The following is a 22,248-nucleotide window of genomic DNA, read 5'->3' as shown; positions in this document are numbered from 1 at the left end:
AACCGACAATGATAATGGATGAGAGGGGAACTTAAATACACAGATCAAGACAAGGACAACAGGTGACGGTTATGATGATGAGGAGCAGGTGATGATGAGGAGGGTGATGAGGAGCAGGTGCAGGTGATGACGACAGATAGTGAATGTGATGAAGACAGAAGGTGAATGTGATGAAGGTGAATGTGACACCAATATCACTAAAACATGTGTGTGTGTGTGTGTGTGTGTGTGTGTGTGTGTGTGTGTGTGTGTGTGTAGCATTATTGTGTGTAGCATATGTAGCAAGTATGCATTATTGAGTTAACATGGAAACACTGGTTTGCTTTAGTGCAGAAAACTGGTCAAAATCATGAGGTTTAAAGTGAAAGTGAGCCAATAAGTGGTCTTCTACTGCCCTCTGCTGGCCATTCTACTTATTAATTAAATTTTTCCACATGTGCTTGCATTTATACTTGAATACACACTAAAAATCACTTATATAGCAATAACTATTATAACACAATCATATTTTGTCAGTGTTAATCACTTTATTTGCACTGACACTTCAAATAATTGCTAGTAATGTGGTAAATCATGGTAAATCATGGTTAACTATGCTGTGTGTGTGTGTCTGTGTGTGTGTGTGTGTGTGTGTGTGTGTGTGTGTGTGTGTGTGTGTGTGTGTGTGTGTGTGTGTGTAAGCATGCATTGAGTTAACATGGATAAACTGGTTTGCTTTAGTGCAGAAAACTGGTTTAAAGTGAAAGTGAGCCAATAAGTGGTCTTCTACTGCCCTCTGCTGGCCATTCTACTTATTAATGAAATATTTCAACATGTGCTTGCATTCATACTTGAATACACACTAAAAAAATCACTTATATAGCAATAACTTTTATAACACAATCATATTTTGTCAGTGTTAATCACTTTATTTGCACTGACACTTCAAATAATTGCTAGTAATGTGATAAATCAGGCTAGAAACATGGTAAATCAAAGTAAATAATACTAGATTGTCGTTTATCTCCTGGTAAATAATACTAGAACGTGGTATATCATGGTAAATCATGGTTAACTAAACTGTGTGTGTATGTGTGTGTGTGTGTGTGTGTGTGTGTGTGTAAGCATGCATTGAGTTAACATGGAAAAACTGGTTTGCTTTAGTGCAGAAAACTGGTTTAAAGTGAAAGTGAGCCAATAAGTGGTCTTCTAGTGCCCTCTGCTGGCCATTCTACTCAATAATGAAATATTTTAAGTCAAGTCAAGTCAAGTCAAGTATATTTGTATAGCGCTTTTCACAATACAGATTGTATCAAAGCAGCTTCACAGTATTAAATTAAAATAATACAACAAGGTTTGTTTCTAGTGGAATTTATTGATAAAATCAAATTAGATATCCCCAGAATATCCCCAACTGAGCAAGCCAAAGGCAACAGTGGCAAGGAACCGAAAAACTCCATCAAGTGACCTAATAGTGTCCTAAAACTCCATCAGGTGACCCAATGGAGAAAAAAAAAACCTTGGGAGAACCCAGGCTCAGTCGAGGGCCAGTTCTCCTCTGGCGTTTATTAACTAGAGGCCGGATTGTAATTTGAACTGTAAGATTAAAAATATTATATGAATGCCTGGCTGAAGAGATGCGACTTTAATCTAGTTTTAAACTGGGAGAGCGAGTCTGAGCAACGAACAGTATCAGGAAGGCTATTCCAGAGTTTTGGAGCTTTTACATGTGCTTTTGCATTCATACTTGGACACACACTAAAAATCACGTATATAACTAACTATTATAACACAATAATATTTTGTCAGTGTTCATCACCTCATTTGCACTGACACTTCACATAATTGCTAGTAATGTGGTTAATCATGCTAGAAACATTGTAAATCATAGTAAATAATACTGAAATGAGGTGTATCAAGGTAAATCATGCTAGAATCCTAATAAATCATTCTGGAACATGGTATATGATAGTAAATCATGCTAGAATCATATTAAATAATTCTAGAATGTGGCAAATCGTTGTGGGAGGAGCCTATTTTACTCAAATGGCTATAACTCAAGAAGTAAATGAGATATCTTCACCAAACTCAGTACACATGTGTATGGGTTCAATTTGAGGTCACAGTAAACAATTTTATGGAGATCGGACCATAGGTGGCGCTATAACTGTTAAAAAGCTTTAAAACCATATATATCCCATGGCAAATTGCCTGTATTGGCTGTAAATGGTCTTTTCCATCTATTATGTCAGTGGTTACATGCTTGCTAAATAAATCTTAATAACTTTTGATGCTTTTGTGCTTAAATGCCTTAAAGGCCTTAACTGCTTGAACCCCGATAAATGCTGCTTGCAGCTTTAATTATTATTATTATTATTATTATTATTATTATTTTCCCCTAAAACGCATCGTGCAGACCAAACCGTAAGAGCTGGAACCTTGAAACTTGACCAAATGGTAGTCCTCAATTTGGGGAGAACCTATCAAAGTATGACCCCGATTGGCCCATAGGTGGCGCTATAGCAACCAAAAGCGCGAAACTGCTCATAACTACTAGACCGTATGACGTAGACTCAAGTGTCTTATATCATTGGAAAGCTGGACGCCTGACGAACAAAACGTATATCTCCGATTTCATTTCCGCCATGATAGATTTTCCGCCATTTTGAATTTTGTCAAAAACATACTTTTGCGAACTAGTCCTAGGTTTTTCGCCCGATCGGAACCAAACCAGTGCAGAAATGTTCTCTAGAGTCTGATTATCAAAAACTATCGAAAAAAAGTTGAAATTTCGACTCACGGACGGTAAGGGGCGCCAAAACGTACGTTGTGGGAGGGGCCTATTTTACTAAAATGGCTATAACTCCAGAAGTAAATGAGGTATCTTCACCAAACTTGGTACACATGTGTAAGAGGTCAATCTGAGGTCACAGTAAAAAAACCGCGGCAATTGGCCACATGGTGGCGCTATAACATGAAAAAAACATAAAACAGGCTATAACCACCTGACCATTAGTCCGATTGACTTGAAAATTGGCATGCAGTGTCTTGGTCCAAGGTGCCATGTATGTGTATGAGGACATTGGCGTATCTCGAAAAACATGGCCGCCATCGGCCAATGAATTTTGAGCACCTATTAGACAAGGTTAACGGAGGCCGATCGGAACGAAACTCGATGGGCATGTTCGACTCAAGGCCATAGAGGTCTGTAACAATTTTGAAAGAAATCGGCCACTAGTTGGCGCTAACGAGTTTTACAGCTCTGTAATCACGTGGTGTTACAAATATCCACACAATATGCATATCATTTGATAGATCTCCTCATCCTGAACAACTTTGCCTCAAGGACCATTGCTGTCAATCAAACCGTTCATTAAATATTCGCAAACATGTTAAAAACCTACTTTTGCGAACTAGTCCTAGGTTTTTCGCACGATTGGAACCAGACCAGTCTAGGACAATTCTCTGGACTCTCTAGATCAAAAACTATCAAAAAAAAGTTGAACTTTTGCATTTGGATGGCTGTAATAGGGTCATTTATAAAATGGGCGTAGCAAAATACACTAAAAAGCCTATAAATCCTAAATGAAAACTCAGAACCTCACAAAAATTGGTGAGCATATGTGACATAACATCATTAACAAGCATGCCAAATTTTATGGAGATCGGACTATAGGTGGCGCTATAACTGTTAAAAAGCTTTAAAACCATATATTTCCTATGGTACATTGCCTGTATTGGCTGTAAATGGTCTTTTCCATCTATTATGTCAGTGGTTACATGCTTGCTAAATAAAACCTGATAACTTTTGATGCTTTTGTGCTTAAAAACCCTTAAAGGCCTTAATAGCTTGAACCCCGATAAATGCTGCTTGCAGCTTTAATTATTATTATTATTTTTCTTCTGCCGTAAAACGCATCGTGCAGCCCAAACCGTAAGTGCTAGAGACTTGAAACTTTGCCAGATGGTAGTACAAAAATCGAGGAGAGGTTATCAAAATATGACCCCGATTGGCCCATAGGTGGCGCTACAGTACAAAAAACAAAAAAAAATCATATTTTTGCTTAAATCTCATTAACCGTTTGTCACAGACTCAAGTGTCTTATATCATTGGAATCCTTGGGTCAAGCCGAACAAAAAAGGCCTCAAGGATTTCATTTCCGGTATGCAAATTTTCCGCCATTTTGAATTATGTCCAAAACCTACTTTTGTGAACTAGTCCCTGGTTTTGTGTCCGATTGGAACCAAACCAGTGCAGAAATGTTCTCTGGAGTCAGAATATCAATAATTATCGAAAAAAAGTTGAAATTTCGATTGACGGTCGCTAAGGGGCGCCAAAATGTTTAAAGAAGGCGGAGCCTATTTTACTAAAATGGCTATAACTCCAGAAGTAAATGAGGTATCTTCACCAAACTCGGTACACCTGTGTAAGAGGTCAATCTGAGGTCATAGTAAAAAGATTGCGGCGATTGGCCACATGGTGGCGCTATAACATTAAAAAAACATAAATCAGGCTGTAACCACCTGACCGTTAGTCCGATTGACTTGAAAATTGGTATGCAGTGTCTTGGTCCAAGCTGTCATGTATATCTATGAGGACATTGGTGTATCTCAAAAAACATGGCCGCCATCGGCCAATGAAGTTTGAGCACCTATTAGACAAGGTTAATGGAGGCCGATCGGAACAAAACTCGGTGGGCATGTTCGACTCATGGCCCTAGAGGTCTGTAAGAATTTTGAAAGAAATCGGCCACTAGTTGGCGCTAACGAGTTTTATGGCTCTGTAATCACGTGGTGTTACACTTATCATCACAAAATGCATATCATTTGATAGACCTGCTCATGCTGAACAACTTTGCCTCTAGAACCATTGCTGTCAATCAAACAGTTTATTAATTATTCACGAATATGTTAAAAACCTACTTTTGCGAACTAGTCCCTGGTTTTTCGCCCGATCGGAACCAGACCAGTCTAGGACAATTCTCTGGACTCTCTAGATCAATAATTATCAAAAAAAAGTTAAAATTTTGCTTTTGGTTGGCTATAAGAGGATCATTTATAAAATAGGCGTGTCCAAATACACTCAAACGTCTATAAAGCCTAAATAAAAACTCAGAACTTCACAAAAATTGATGGGCATATGTGAAATAACATGCTAAAGAAGCATGGAAATTTTTATGGAGATCGGACCATAGCTGGCGCTATAACTGTTAAAAAGCTTTGAAAACCATATATTTCCTATGGTAAATTTCCTGTATTGGCTGTAAATGGACTTTTCCATCTATTTTTTCAGTGGTTAAAAGCTTTCTAAATAAATCTTAATGTCTTAAATGCTTATGTGCTTAAAGGCCTTAAATGCTTGAACCCCGATAAATGCTGCTTGCAGCTTTAATTATTATTATTCTTCTGCCGTAAAACGCATCGTGCAGCCCAAACCGTAAGGGCTAGAGCATTGAAACTTTGCCAGATGGTAGTACAAAAATCGAGGAGAGGTTCAGAGATTATGACCCCGATTGGCCCATAGGTGGCGCTATAGTGACCAAAAGCGTGAAACAGCTCATAACTCCTAGACCGTATGTCATAGACTCAAGTGTCTTATATCATTGGAAAGCTGGACGCCTGACGAACAAAACGTATATCTCCGATTTTATTTCCGTCATGATAGATTTTCCGCCATTTTGAATTTTGTCAAAAACCTACTTTTGCAAACTAGACCGTGGTTTTTTGTCCGATCGGAACCAAACCAGTGCAGAAATGTTCTCTGGAGTCTGAAGATAAATAATTATCAAAAAAACGTTGAAATTTCGGTTCATGGTCGCTAGAGGGCATAAAATGAACGTTGTGGGAGGAGCCTATTTTACTAAAATGGCTATAACTCAAAAAGTAAATGAGATAGATTAACCAAACTCGGTACACTTATGTATGGGTTCAGTCTGGGGTCACAGTAAAAAAATCGCGACGATTGAACACTAGGTGGCGCTATAACATGAAAAAAACATGAAAAGGGCTATAACCACCTGACCGTTAGTCCGATTGACTTGAAAATTGGTATGCAGTGTCTTGGCCCAAGGTGCCATGTATGTCTATGAGGACATTGGTGTATCTCAAAAAACATGGCTGCCATTGGCCAATAAATTTGAGCACCTATTAGACAAGGTTAACAGAGGCCGATCGGAATGAAACTCGATGGGCATGTTTGACTCATGGCCCTAGAGGTCTGTAAGAATTTTGAAAGAAATCGGCCACTAGTTGGCGCTAACGAGTTTTATGGCTCTGTAATCACGTGGTGTTACACATATCATCACAAAATGCATATCATTTGATAGATCTGCTCATGTTGAACAACTTTGCCTCTAGAACCACTAATGTCAATCAAACCGTTCATTAAATATTTACGAATATGTTAAAAACCTACTTTTGCGAACTAGTCCTAGGTTTTTCGCCCAATCGGAACCAAACCAGTCTAGGACAATTCTCTGGACTCTCTAGATCAATAATTATCAAAAAAAGTTGAACTTTTGCATTTGGATGGCTGTAATAGGGTCATTTATAAAATGGGCGTGGCAAAATACATTAAAAAGCTTATAAATCCTAAATAAAAACCCAGAACTTCACAAAAATTGGTGAACTTATGTGACATAACATCATTAACAAGCATGCAAAATTTCATGGAGATCGGACCAGGCTTCCTTTTACAGTACAGTTGCACTTTACTTACCGAGTAAATTGTCATGTTTTCCTTGGTAACGTTGCAGGACATACAATGTAAAAAATTGTGACTATATGGAAAAGGGAATGATCAGGTTATATGGTACAATTCCGGTAATACCATGGAAATAAACAAGGCTTCATTTTACAGTACAGTTGCACTTTACTTACAGAGTAAATTGTCATGTTTTCCTTGGTAACGTTGCAGGACATACGAGGTAAAAAAAATGTGACTATATGGAAAAGGGAATGATCAGATTATAGGGTAAGATCCCAGTAATTCCATGGAAATAAACAAGGCTTCATTTTACAGTACAGTTACACTTTACTTACTGAGTAAATTGTCATGTTTTCCTTGGTAACGTTGCAGGACATACGAGGTAAAAAAAAGTGTGACTATGGAAAAGGGAATGATCAGATTATATGGTACAATTCCGGTAATACCATGGAAATAAACAAGGCTTCATTTTACAGTACAGTTGCACTTTACTTACTGAGTAAATTGTAAAAACATCTGCAAGAACATACTCAGTATTTAAGATGTGCCATGACATTAGGGAAAACTGTTCCTGCGGGGTAGTTACCAGGTAAGTGTAAGGTAAATTATTTGATAAACCCTCTATAAATGGGTGTAGCAATGAACAACAACTATGTAAGACAAAGTAATTTATTGGAAACTACCATCTTAATTTCAAGATAGTAATACATAAACATAGACTGTTACCAACATAACCCTAGGATAACTACACACCTAACTTGAATTGATGGGTAATACTGGAGGTGTTTCTAAAAATTGGCTGCCTACATTCTGAGGAAGTACACAATTAAATCTGAGTTATTACCAACCTAAACAGGTAACAAGTACAGAGTACTTTGTTGAGTTAATATTTAACAGTGGTGTTTTTTTCCCTGGTAGTTTCTCTGTAATTACATACTAATCACCTTAAGTAATTACACACTAAAATACTATCATTTACCATATGCTTACCAGGTAAATACCTAGTAATTAGTTTGTAGTTTCTCTGCATTTACATTCTTGTTACCTGTGGTAATTACCAATAACCAACTATAACTTACCATATATTTACCAGGTAAATACCTAGTAATTAGGGGACTGTAAAAGGAAGGGTTACCGATACGGCTTATCACATTCAAAGCCCTTCATGGTCTTGCACACTTAGAACTTCTGACACCATCTGCTGTTAATCCCACAGCACAAACTAGCATCATTTGGTGGAAGGGCATTTTGTATCTCTAACCCCACGCTCCAGAATTCTAGTCCCCAACACATTCACAACCTCTCATCATTGCATGATTTCATGATTTTCTCTTCTTGGTTCTCTGATCCCTGACTTTATGATCTGATTCATGTTACGTGTGTTATCTACCTCAGTTTGTTACCTATCTCAGTTTATCTGTATTGTTTCTTTGTCTGCTGTCATGTTTATTTGTTATAATATTGTAAAGTGACCTTCAGTTTGCAGAAAGGCACTATATTAAATAATCCCATTATCATTATTATTACTACTTATATAAACTACTTCCCCATACTGGTCATGTTTTTCCTGTGCCAGAGCATCACTCATGGTCCCATGTGGCACCAGATGAAATTGCAGGATATTTTTCCCTGTTATGCACATTCTTAGTGGACACATCTGTAGACAAGAAATACCAAAAATTGGCTTTCAAAGCCCTGTGTTGTTGCATACCTAGAATGCTTGATGGTCCTGGCTTCCTCCCTTCCATGTCATTCATTCCCTCCACATAGCGAAAGGCAACCTCATGCAGTAGCTCCTCACCCACTTTCCCTGCAAGGTAAAGATGAATCATAATATTTGTTTCATTTCAGAACAATCAACATCATAATTCTGTTAACTGGACCAACCTGTTGCTAGAGCTTCAGCGGTTGCCAAGTGAAGAACCGTGTCATCACTAACTGGCCAATGAGGAAGCTCCACAGAGATGTTTTTCAGCCCTCCTAGTTCTTGCAGTTCCTAGAGTAATACATTGGGGTGCTTTCACACTAAATTCTGTACACTGTGTAACTTTTGGTGATATAGCAGTTAATAAACACCTCAGAAAAACATTGTATCCGGAGCTACTTCTCTCTTTTCATATACGTATATGTATACGTTTGAGTTTGTTTTGGGACTTTGTTGTTGAAGACGTTCAACTGGGGGACAAGTTTGTCAAATGGATGTGCTGTCTATTGTCCTTCTGTGGTTTATATCCCTTCTTCCCACATGTCTGGATGCATCACCTGTTAAACAACCGGTGAGGATCCAGTATAACAGAAAGTTTCTTCTTCAGTGGCATCGGCCTTACAACGTTCGTTATACTTTTTGTCACAGTGGTCTATGTACACCCAAGGGCAAATGAAGCAAATGCAGCAAATGCAGCAGAGACCCTTGGGAGTGTTGTGCATAGACTGCAATCTATTTCTCGAGATGCTCCAAATTTGATCCTGGGCGATTTTAACAAATGTTCCATGAGGTAGTGATTGCGGAATTTTTATCAATATGTGTCTTGCCCCACATATAAGACTCTTGACCTTTGTTAGGGATCAATTAAAGGTGCATATAAATCTGTTGTTCAGCCTCCAGTGGGGTCGGCGGACCATAATACTGTCATTATATATGTCCCTGTATATAAAACTGTTTTAAAAAGAGTACGACCACAGACTAAGAACATCAGTGTGTGGTCTGAGGAGTCTACTGCATCTTTGCAGGGATGTCTGGAATGTACAGACTGGGATGTCTTTTATGACTCTTGCTCGAGTATAGATGAACTTACAGATGTTATTAGTAGTTTTAGTGTCTAAAACTAAGACACAAGTATTAGTGTCCTTTTGTGAAGATATGCTTATCCCCAGTAAGATTGTTAAATATTTCCAAACAATAAGCCATGATTCACCAAATCCCTCAAATCACTAATGAACGAAACATGTAGAGCATTTCATGGGTAATTTGGCCAAAAAACTTGAGTTGCAGAAGGAAATAAAAATAGAAGTTAGGAAAGCAAAGTCAAATTACAAAATACACCTTGAGAAAGAGTTGAGGATGAACAATTTAGGGTCTGTTTGGAAGGGGAGCTCATAACTGGATATAATGGGTCAAGAAAGTTCAATTACCTGGGTATGACTCTAGTAGTCAACTGGCAGAGGATTTAAATAGGTTTTATTTACGATTTGATATACCTGAATTTGGTCCTGTGATTAGAGTCTATGAAATCTAAAATGAGTTATGGTTGTGCTTATAACTTTTTTTGATGAATTGTCTGTAATTAAAGTTTTTAAGGGTTGTAATATGCTAGGCGGTGCTAGGGTATTCTGGGTGGTTGCTATGGTGTTGCTAGGCAGTTGCTAGGGTGTTCTGGGTGGTTGCTAGGCAGTTGCTAGGGTATTCTTGGTGGTTGCTAGGCAGTTGCTAGGTGGTTGCTAGGGTGTTCTGGGCGGTTGCTATGGTGTTGCTAAGCAGTTGCTAAGGTGTTCTGGTTGGTTGCTAGGCGGTTGCTAGGGTATTCTTGGTGGTTGCTAGGGTGTTGCTAGGTGGTTGCTAGGGCGTTCTGGGTGGTTGCTATAGTGTTGCTAGGTGGTTGCTATGGTATTCTAGGTGGTTGCTAGGGTGTTGCTAGGGTGTTCTGGGTGGTTGCTAGGCAGTTGCTAGGGTGTTTTGGGTGGTTGCTAGGGCGTTGCTAGGCAGTTGCTAGGGTGTTCTGGGTGGTTGCTTGGCGGTTGCTAGGCAGTTGCTATGGTATTCTGGGTGGTTGCTAGGGCGTTGCTAGGCAGTTGCTAAGGTGTTCTGGGTGGTTGCTAGGGTATTCTTGGTGGTTGCTAGGCAGTTGCTAGGTGGTTGCTAGGGTGTTCTGGGTGGCTGCTATGGTGTTGCTAGGCCAACTTTGACCAATTAGACCAATTTTGAAGGAGGAGTAGCGAAAAAACTGAATACTGTACTTTTCAAAATGGCCACTACTGTAATGGACAGAGTCTTAATGTAAGGTATTGGTTGTGATCACGATAATGAGAGGAATCAGATGTACTAAGTTTCATGTCTCTAGATCAAAGGGTTCAGAAGTTATAACCATTTAAATGTTGAAAATTTGAACTGGTGGTGGCGCTATAGACTTGGTCCTAGAGGCTCAAAAATTGGTCCAATTACTATTCATTAGCATCACTAGAAGTGTACCAAATTTCATCATTTTCCTATGTACGGTTCATAGGGCTGCCATAGACCTCCATTGGCAGAAGAAGAAGAATAATAATAATAATAAATATAGCTGCAAGCAGCAATACGGGGCCAAGCCGCTGTAGCACAGTAGGGCTGTTACGCAATGCGGAGCCAGAAGAGCAAAACAGCAGAAATAGAATGTACATTAAGAACAGATAGGTTCAGAAGTACAGATAGGATGAAATCAAAATGAACAGAAGTTCTGATGAGAACGAACACAGAATGTAGAAAAAAAACACACACTTATTTCTAATCCCAGTGTAAGAAACATTAGTACAGCTCTTACCCAGATAATAAAGGAGCTCAAATGACAATTTATACACAATTTCAAAGTCACCCCACACTGGTCCAGGGTTATTATAGTTTTGCATTTTTCATTAGTTTTTATTTTTATTTCGTTTTGACTTTTTGTTTTCAAATTCAGTTTAGTTTTAATTCGTTTTTAAAGTGGGTTTGCTAGTTTAGTTTAGTTTTTATTTTTTGAAAATGCTTAGTTTTAGTTTAGTTTTTATTAGTTTTAGTGTTAGTTTTAGTCTTTTTTTTTGCAATTTGGGTTATTTGTCAGGGGCAAGATTCAAAAAGGTCAGAAAAAGTATTGTGTAATAATAACTCAACAAAAACATCATACAATTTGAACAATGGACGCATCTCCGATCCAAAGATATTGGGAAAAGTTTTTTTTCTAAAGTAGGACATTCACTTCACCATGCACTCTACACAATGAATAGCTTATTATCCCTATATGACTGTAAAACGTAACTGGTATCACCACAAACGTTATTCTGTGCCCTAAAAACTGGCATATTTCATGGTATTGTGTCATGCAAGGTAATTGCAAAATCTAGAGAAATGTGTGAGGTGGCCAGCGGGGATAGTTGAGACACACATGTGTACCCCCGATAGAGTTCTATTAGGAAACACACTGTTTAGTTGTTCAGTGTTATGATAACAGGTTAAACATCGTAATTAGCCAGCATAGGACGCAAATGAAAATAAAATTAGATATTTGTGATATTTAAACTCCCCTTGTATTATTAATAAATATTGTTTCATATCTTGTTCCTGCTTTATAAATTTTAAACAGTGCAATTTTTTTTAAAAAATGAATGAATATAAATGGTTGAATCAACAAAAATGTTGCCCAATTGTTATTTTCTTTATTTGTCTTTATTTTTTATATTTACAATGAATGGTTAGTTACCTTTACATCATTAGAAATGGGTGTCTCAACTGTACCACATATGGGTACAGTTGAGACAAGGTTGAGACAAAAAGCACCTTATTTTTATGAGCTAATTGTGGAAAATATAAACTACTTGTGGGTTTTATTGATTGATAATATCTTAGTCTATAAGCTAATGAAATGTCATGTCTTTTCAGTATCTATTTTTGTGTGAAAAATCAAAACGCAAAAAGTGTCTCAACTGTACTCAGTCTAACGTTACCCAGTCAATAGCCTACTCATCTGGATTGAAGCAGCAAACATTCAGTGTAAAAGTAAAAAAATGACATAACATTATTTAATATTTGAATCACAGCTTATATAGTGTTTTGACATCGACATCCACAACCAAAATGTGCATTTTACCTCAAACTTGCGACTAGTTATCTAGCTCGCAATCGCTTCTCGGGTCGACATTAACACACTGACAAAATTATATTCAGAATTTAAAATATTTTTATACCACTTTTTAATGTGTGATTGTGTAAAGGTGTTCACGAGATAAAGATACCAACCTTTCGCGAACTTGCTTTCATGGAGACGCGGTGTGCACGGAGGGAGGGGAGGGGCTGTGTGTGTGTGTGTGTGTGTGCGCGCATGAATGACAGAGACAGAGGGAGAGCAGCGAAAGGAAATGCAGCTGAACGAATACGCTGCGTGTTTTAAATAGCGTTAAAAAATTAAAGATCTTGACAAAGACGAAAACTAAGGACATTTACTCTATAATTTTATTTTATTTTAGTTAGTTTTGCCAAACACACATTACAGTCTTAGTTAGTTATTGTTTTTTTGTAATGCCTCGTTTTTATTTTTATTTCAGTTAACGACAATGTTTTTTCCCACCTAGTTTTTGTTTTTTCGTTCGTTTTCGTTAACGATTATAACCTTGCACTGGTCTCGAACCCACGACCAGAATGGTTCGGGATTCATGACGCATGGTTGAACAGATTGCGCCACCCAGAGGACATGTTTTACAAAGCTACAGAGGAGAGGTTTCAGTGTAAGAATAAGCAGACAAAATACATGTTAACGAGATTAGCATGTTAAGCTAGCTTAATGCTAATGTAGCTTATGGTTATCCTGATAGCTGAAGAGCCACATTAGAAAGAATGGCATCTGGTTAGCATGCTAACCAATTATTATGCTAAGTTAACTAGCATAAGGCAAAAAATGCAGGCTAGGTCAACTTTGAAGATGAATATCTCGGGAACGGTAGAAAATCAAAAATCTGTTCACTCACTTCTGTGCGGCTTGGTCCAAAGAACATTTGATCAAAATTTGGGCAAAATTGAGCAAAATCTGAAGGAGGAGTAGCGAAAAAACTGTTTTTCATTTGCTCCAATATGGCGGACAGTCACATTGTTGGAAAATGACAAATGAGATGTCGTCGGAACCGGCATAAGCCAAAGAACGTAATGACATAAAGAAATCAAAATTTGAACAATGTTTTCAAGAGTTATAAGCGTTTTTGCAAAAGACCTTATATCTCTAGAACACTAGGTGGCGCTGTGCTCAATCTTCTCATGGACCTTCAGGACATGGTGTCGATCATCCCTACCAAATTTTGTGCTGATATATCAAATAGTTTAAAAGTTATTGCAAATTATGACAAAATTCAAAATGGCGGACATGTGCTCCATCCTGGCAAAATCGGTATCCACGTATTCGGCATGACGCAAGGAATCCATAGATACCACATTTATGATTTTCTGACAAACTGTTCAAAAGTTATTGGCCAAAATATGCATTTTCCATATCTCATGACCCATAGGTGGCGCTGTTCCCAACTTTGGCATTGAACCTCAGATCATGCTTCCGATGAAGTGTACCAATTCTCGTTTCGATTGATCAAAGTTTGGCCGAGCTATAGCTTCTGAACCAATTTTGGGTCGACCTCGTTAAGTTTGCGACATCATAACTTTAGAACAAAGATGAATAAAAAAATTCTGTTCACTCACTTCTGTGCGGCTCAGTCCAAAGATCATTTGAGCACATGTTAGGACAATATTAGACCAATTTTGAAGGAGGAGTAGCGAAAAAACGGAATACTGTACTTTTCAAAATAGCTACTACTGTAATGGGCGGAGTCTTAATGTATGATATTGATTGTGATCAGCATGATGAGAGCAATCAGGTGTACTAAGTTTAATTTTTCTAGATCAAAGGGTTCAAAAGTTATAACCATTTCAATGTTGAATTTTTGAACTGCTGGTGGCGCTATAGAGTTGGTCCTAGAGGGTCAAAAATTGGTCCAATTACTATTCATGGTCATTTCTACAATTGTGCCAAATTTCATAATTTTCCTACTTACGGTTCATAGGGCTGCCATAGACTCCCATTTGCGGAATAATAATAATAATAATAAATATAGCTGCAAGCAGCAATACGGGGCCAAGCCCTGCAAGGCACAGCAAGCAAAAGCCGCTGTAGCGCAATGCGGAGCCAGAAGAGCAAAACATCAGAAATTTAATGTACATCAAGCACAGCAAGTTCTGTAAGCACATCAATTACAGCAACACAGCAAGCATTTAAGCACCAACAGCAGTGCGGAGCCAGAAGAACAAAAAGAGCAGAAATTGAATATACATGTAAATGTACATCAAGCACAGCAGCGCAGCAAGCATTTAAGCACCAACAGCAGTGCAGAGCCGCAAGAACAAAAAGAGCAGAAATTAAATATAAATGTAAATGAAGCACAGCGAGCATTTAAGCACCAACAGCAGTGCAGAGCCGGAAGGAATTTAAATGACAACTTTAAAGTCATCCCACATGGGACTCGAACCCACAACCAGAATGGCTCAAGATTTTAGATTCATGGTTTAGCAGATTGCACCACTCAGAGGACGTACAATCACAAACTTCAGAGGAGAGGCTTCAGTGTAAGAATGAGCACACAAAAGCAAGTTAACCAGATTAGCATGCTAAGCTATCTTAATGCTAATGTAGCTTATAACATGGTACATCCAATCCTGGCAAAATAGATATCCTCGGATTCGACATGACGCAAGGAATCGATAGACACCAATTTTATGATTTTGTGACAAACTGTTCACAAGTTACAGCCTCTGAACCAATTATGGGTCGACCTCATTAAGTTTGCGACATCATAACTTTTTTTTTTCCAGTATAGCAAAAAAATCGGGAACAGTAATTTTATGCGGCTCAGTCCGAAGATCATTTGAGCACAAGTTTGGACAAAATTAGACCAATTTTGAAGGAGGAGTAGTGAAAAAACTGTTTTACATTCACTCCAATATGGCGGCCAGTCACATTGTTGAAAAATAACATATGAGATATCGTTGAAATCGGCATAAGCCAAGGAATATATTGACATAAAGAAATCAAATTTCAAGCAATGTTAGCAAAAGTTATAAGCGTTTTTTCAAAAAACAATGATATCTCTGGAACACTAGGTGGCGCTGTGATCAAACTTCTCAGGTACCTTAGGGCCATGCTAATGACGATCCATACCAAATTTGGTGAAGAAATTTCAAATAGTTTAAAAGATATTGCAAATTATGACAAAATTCAAAATGGCGGACACGTGCTACATCCCATCATGGCAAAATCAATATCCACGGATTCATCATGACCCAAGGAATCGATATACACCAAGTTTATAATTTTCTGACAAACCGTTCACAAGTTATTGGCCAAAATATGCATTTTCCATATCTCATGACCCGTAGGTGGCGCTGTTCCCAACTTTGGCATGGAACCTCAGATCATGCTTCCGATGAAGCGTACCAATTTTCGTTTTCGATTGATCAAAGTTTGGCCGAGATACAGCCGCTGAACCAATTTTAGGTCGACCTTGTTAACTTTGTGACGTCATAACTTTTGATCAGAGAAGAATAAAAAAAATCGGGGACAGTACTTTTATGCGGCTCAGTCCGAAGATCATTTGAGCACATGTTTGGACAAAATTAGACCAATTTTGAAGGAGGAGTAGCAAAAAAACTGCATACTGTACTTTTCAAAATGGCCACTACTGTAATGGGTGGAGTCTTAATGTAAGATATTGGTTCTGATCAGCATAATGAGATGAATCAGGTGTACTAAGTTTCATTTTTCTAGATCAAAGGGTTCAAAAGTTATAACCATTTCAATGTTGAATTTTTGAACTGCTGGTGGCGCTATAGAGTTGGTCCTAGAGACTCAAAAATTGCTACATTTACTATTCATGGCCATCACTACAAGTGTGCCAAATTTCATCATTTTCCTATGTACGGTTCATAGGGCTGCCATAGACTTCCACTGGGAAGAAGAAGAATTGTTATTCTGACAATAACAATTGCTAATATAGCTGCAAGCAGCAATACGGGGCCAAGCCCTGCAAGGCACAGCAAGCAAAAGCCGCTGTAGCGCAATGCGGAGCCAAAAGAGCAAAACATCAGAAATTTAATGTACATCAAGCACAGCAAGTTCTGTAAGCACATCAATTACAGCAACACAGCAAGCATTTAAGCACCAACAGCAGTGCGGAGCCAGAAGAACAAAAAGAGCAGAAATTGAATATACATGTAAATGTACATCAAGCACAGCAGCGCAGCAAGCATTTAAGCACCAACAGCAGTGCAGAGCCGCAAGAACAAAAACAGCAGAAATTAAATATAAATGTAAATGAAGCACAGCGAGCATTTAAGCACCAACAGCAGTGCAGAGCCGGAAGGAATTTAAATGACAACTTTAAAGTCATCCCACATGGGACTCGAACCCACAACCAGAATGGCTCAGGATTTTAGATTCATGGTTTAGCAGATTGCACCACTCAGAGGACGTATAATCACAACCTTCAGAGGAGAGGCTTCAGTGTAAGAATGAGCACACAAAAGCAAGTTAACCAGATTAGCATGCTAAGCTATCTTAATGCTAATGTAGCTTATAACATGGTACATCCAATCCTGGCAAAATAGATATCCTCGGATTCGACATGACGCAAGGAATCGATAGACACCAATTTTATGATTTTGTGACAAACTGTTCACAAGTTACAGCCTCTGAACCAATTATGGGTCGACCTCATTAAGTTTGCGACATCATAACTTTTTTTTTCCAGTATAGCAAAAAAATCGGGGACAGTACTTTTATGCGGCTCAGTCCGAAGATCATTTGAGTACATGTTTGGACAAAATTAGACCAATTTTGAAGGAGGAGTAGCGAAAAAACTGTTTTACATTCACTCCAATATGGCGGCCAGTCACATTGTTGATAAATAACATATGAGATATCGTTGAAATCGGCATAAGCCAAGGAATATATTGACATAAAGAAATCAAATTTCAAGCAATGTTAGCAAAAGTTATAAGCGTTTTTTCAAAAAACAATGATATCTCTGGAACACTAGGTGGCGCTGTGATCAAATTTCTCAGGTACCTTCGGGCCATGCTAATGATGATCCATACCAAATTTGGTGAAGAAATTTCAAATAGTTTAAAAGATATTGCAAATTATGACATCATTCAAAATGGCGGACACGTGGTACATCCCATCATGGCAAAATCGATATCCACGGATTTGTCATGACCCAAGGAATCGATAGACACCAAGTTTATAATTTTCTGACAAACTGTTCATAAGTTATTGGCCAAAATATGCATTTTCCATATCTCATGACCCGTAGGTGGCGCTGTTCCCAACTTTGGCATGGAACCTCAGATCATGCTTCCGATGAAGTGTACCAATTTTCGTTTCGATTGATCAAAGTTTGGCCGAGCTATAGCTTCTGAACCAATTTTGGGTCGACCTCGTTAAGTTTGCGACGTCATAACTTTTGATCAGAGAAGAATAAAAAAAATCGGGGACAGTACTTTTATGCGGCTCAGTCCGAAGATCATTTGAGTACATGTTTGGACAAAATTAGACCAATTTTGAAGGAGGAGTAGCAAAAAAACTGCATACTGTACTTTTCAAAATGGCCACTACTGTAATGGGCGGAGTCTTAATGTAAGATATTGGTTCTAATCAGCATGATGAGATGAATCAGGTGTACTAAGTTTCATTTTTCTAGATCAAAGGGTTCAAAAGTTATAACCATTTCAATGTTGAATTTTTGAACTGCTGGTGGCGCTATAGAGTTGGACCTAGAGACTCAAAAATTGCTACAATTACTTTTCATTACCATCACTACAAGTGTGCCAAATTTCATCATTTTCCTATGTATGGTTCATAGGGCTGCCATAGACTTCAAGAGGAGGAAGAAGAATAATAATAATAATAATAATAAGAAAACTAACAGATACAATAGGTGCCATAGCCCCTTCGGGGCTTGGCCCCTAATTAAAGCTGCAAGCAGCCTCAAAGGGGCCAAGCCCTCCAATGGTTCCCTGGGTTCAAAAAGTAGCTAAAAATACTCTGCTTTCAAAACTTTATAAGAAACTTTAATAACCAAAGTAATCTTACTATAGCAGTGCGGAGCCGCAAGAACAAAAACAGCACAAATTGAATATACATGTAAATGTACATCAAGCACAATAGCATTTAAGCACCAACAGCAGTGCAGAGCCAGAAGGAATTTAAATGACTATTTTATACACAATTTCAAAGTCGCCCCACACTGGTCTCGAACCCACGACCAGAATGGTTCGGGATTCATGACGCATGGTTGAACCGCTTGCGCCACCCAGAGGACATGTTTTACCAAACTGCAGAGGAGAGGCTTCAGTGTATGAATGAGCACACAAAATCATGTTAACGAGATTAGCATGCTAAGCTAGCTTAATGCTAATGTAGCTTATGGTTATCATGATAGCTGAAGAGCCGCATTAGAAAGAATGGCATCTGGTTAGCATGCTAACCAATTATTATGCTAAGCTAACTAGCATAAGGCAACAAACACAGGCTAGGTCAACTTTGGAGACGAATATCTCGGGAACGGTAGCGAATATCAAAAATCTGTTCAGTCATTTCTGTGCGGCTTGGTCCAAAGATCATCTGAGCAAACTTTGGGCAAAATCGAGCAAGATTTGAAGGAGGAGTAGCGAAAAAACTGTTTACCATTTGCTTCAATATGGCGGACAGTCACATTGTTGGAAAATGACAAATGAGATATCGTCGGAATCTGCATAATCCAAGGAACGTAATGACATAAAGAAATCAAATTTTAACCTATGTTTTCAAAAGTTATAAGCATATTTGCAAAACACCTTATACCTCTGGAACACTAGGTGGCGCTGTGTTCAAAGTTCTCAGGTACCTTCAGGCCATGCTAATGATGATCCTTACCAATTTTGGTGCCGATATGTCAAATACTTAATAAGATAATGCAATTTATGACAAAAATCAAAATGGTGGACAAGTGGTTCATTGAATCCTGGCAAAATCAGTATCCATGGATTCAGCATGACCCAAGGAATCCATAGATACCAAATTTATGATTTTCTGACAAACTGTTCAAAAGTTATTGGCCAAAATAGCCATTTTCCATATCTCATGACCCGTAGGTGGCGCTGTTCCCAACTTTGGCATGGTAGCTCAGATCATGCTTCTGATGAAGTGTACCAATTTTCGTTTCGATTGATCAATTTTTGGCTGAGATACAGCCTCTGAACCAATTTTGGGTCGACCTCGTTAATTTTGTGACACCATAACTTTTGAACAAACTTGAATAAAAAAAATCTGTTCAGTCATTTCTGTGCGTCTCAGTCCAAAGATCATTTGAGTACATTTTTGTCAAATTTGGTCAAATTTTGAAAGAGGAGTAGCGAAAAAACTTAATACTGTACTTTTCAAAATGGCCACTACTGTAATGGGCGGAGTCTTAATGGACTATATTGGTCTTGATCACCATGATGAGAGGAATCAAGTGTACTAAGTTTCATTTTTCTAGATCAAATGGTTCAAAATTTATGACCCTTTGAATGTTGAATTTTTGAACTGGTGGTGGCGCTATAGAGTTGATCCTAGAGACTCTAAAATTGGTCCAATTACTTGTCATGACCATATGTACAAGTGTGCCAAATTTCATCATTTTCCTATGTACGGTTCATAGGGCTGCCATAGACTTCCACTGGGAAGAATAATAATAATAAATATAGCTGCAAGCAGCAATACAGGGGCCAAGCCACTGTAGCACAGTAGGGCTGTAGCGCAATGCGGAGCCAGAAGAGCAAAAACAGCAGAAATAGAATGTACATGAACAGATGGGTTCAGAGGTACAGATAGGATAAAATCAAAATGAACAGAAGTTCTGATGAGAATGAACACAGAATGTAGAAAAAAAAAACACTTATTTCTAATCCCAGTGTTAGAAACATTAGTACAGCTCTTACCTAGATAATAAAGGAGTTCAAATGACAATTTTATACACAATTTCAAAGTCGCCCCACACTGGTCTCGAACCCACGACCGGAATGGTTCGGGATTCATGACGCATGGTTGAACAGATTGCGCCACCCAGAGGACTTGTTTTACAAAGCTGCAGAGGAGAGGCTTCAGTGTAAGAATAAGCACACAAAATCATGTTAACGAGATTAGCATGCTAAGCTAGCTTAATGCTAATGTAGCTTATGGTTATCCTGATAGCTGAAGAGCCACATTAGAAAGAATGGCATCTGGTTAGCATGCTAACCAATTATTATGCTAAGGTAACTGGCATAAGGCAACAAACACAGGCTAGGTCAAATTCGGAGATGAATATCTCGGGAACGGTAACGAATATCAAAAATCTGTTCAGTCATTTCTGTGCAGCTCAGTCCAAAGAACATATGATCAAATTTTGGACAAAATTTAGCAAGATTTGAAGGAGGAGTAGTAAAAAAACTGTTTTTCATTTGTTCCAATATGGCGGATAGTCACATTGTTGGAAAATGAAAAATGAGATATCGACGGAATCGGCATAAGCCAAAGAATGTAATGACATAAAGAAATAAAAATTTGAACAATATTTACAAAAGTTATAAGCGTTTTTATAAAAGACCTTATATCTCTGGAACACTAGGTGGCGCTGTGGTCAATCTTCTCATGTACCTTCAGGACATTGTGTCGATCCATACTAAATTTTGTGAAGATATGTCAAATAGTTTAAAAGTTATTGCAAATTATGACAAAATTCAAAATGGCGGACACGTGGTACATCCCATCCTGGCAAAATCGGTATCCATGGATTCGGCATGACCCAAGGAATCCATAGATACCACATTTATGATTTTCTGACAAACTGTTCAAAAGTTATTGACCAAAATAGCTATTTTCCATATCTCATGACCCGTAGGTGGCGCTGTTCCCAACTTTGGCACGGACCCTCAAACCATGCTTCCAATCAAGTGTACCAATTTTTCTTTCGATTGATCAAACTTTGGCCGAGATACAGCCTCTACACCAATTTTGGGTCAACCTCATTAAGTTTGCGACATCATAACTTTTGAACAAAGATGAATAAAAAAAATCTGTTCAGTCATTTCTATGCGGCTCAGTCCAAAGATCATTTGAGCAAATTTTGGACAAAATTGGACAAATTTTGAAGGAGGAGTAGCGAAAAAACGGAATACTGTACTTTACAAAATGGCTACTACTGTAATGGGCGGAGTCTTAATGTAAGCTATTGATTTTGATCAGCATGATGAGCGGAATCAAGTGTACTAAGTTTTATTTCTCTAGATCAAAGGGTTCAAAAGTTATAACCATTTCAATGTTGAATTTTTGAACTGGTGGTGGCGCTATAGAGTTGGTCATAGAGACACCAAATTTGGTCCAATTACTATTCATGGCCATCTCTACAACTGTGCCAAATTTCATCATTTTCCTATGTACGGTTCATAGGGCTGCCATAGACTTCCATTGGCGGAAGAAGAAGAAGAAGAAGAAGAATAATAATAAATATAGCTGCAAGCAGCAATACAGGGGCCAAGCCCTGAAGCAGCAGCAACTCTCCCCATCACTCCCCTCCCTGCCCCTCTCCTGATCCCTGCCCCTCTCCTGACCCCTGCCCCTCTCCTGCCCCCTCTGCCCCTCTCCTGCCCTTCCTTGAATTTTTGAACTGGTGGTGGCGCTATAGAGGTGGTCCTAGAGACTCTAAAATTGGTCCAATTGCTATTCATTACAATCACTACAAGTGTGCTAAATTTGAAAAAAAAAAAAAACAGCTGTTTTAGTAGTACAAGTGAAAATGAACTC

General features: G+C 38.3%; 1 protein-coding gene across 1 annotated transcript in view; it reads right to left on the bottom strand.

The window, feature by feature from the left end:
* The window catches only part of adprh (ADP-ribosylarginine hydrolase), a 571,371-nt gene that overhangs the window by 175,022 nt on the left and 374,101 nt on the right, over positions 1–22,248 (bottom strand). Inside the window, exons 3-4 of the mRNA XM_084134396.1 lie at positions 8,573–8,681; positions 8,397–8,495 (exon numbers count right to left, since the gene is read on the bottom strand). Coding sequence (XP_083990522.1) covers positions 8,397–8,495; positions 8,573–8,681 — 208 coding nt within the window. The remainder of the gene's footprint in view (positions 1–8,396; positions 8,496–8,572; positions 8,682–22,248) is intronic.

The sequence above is a fragment of the Abramis brama genome, assembly GCF_963993115.1.
Source record: "Abramis brama genome assembly, chromosome: 14".
Taxonomy (NCBI): domain Eukaryota; kingdom Metazoa; phylum Chordata; class Actinopteri; order Cypriniformes; family Leuciscidae; genus Abramis; species Abramis brama.
Note: the sequence above shows the minus strand (reverse complement) of the source record. Positions and strands in the feature narration are given on the sequence as shown.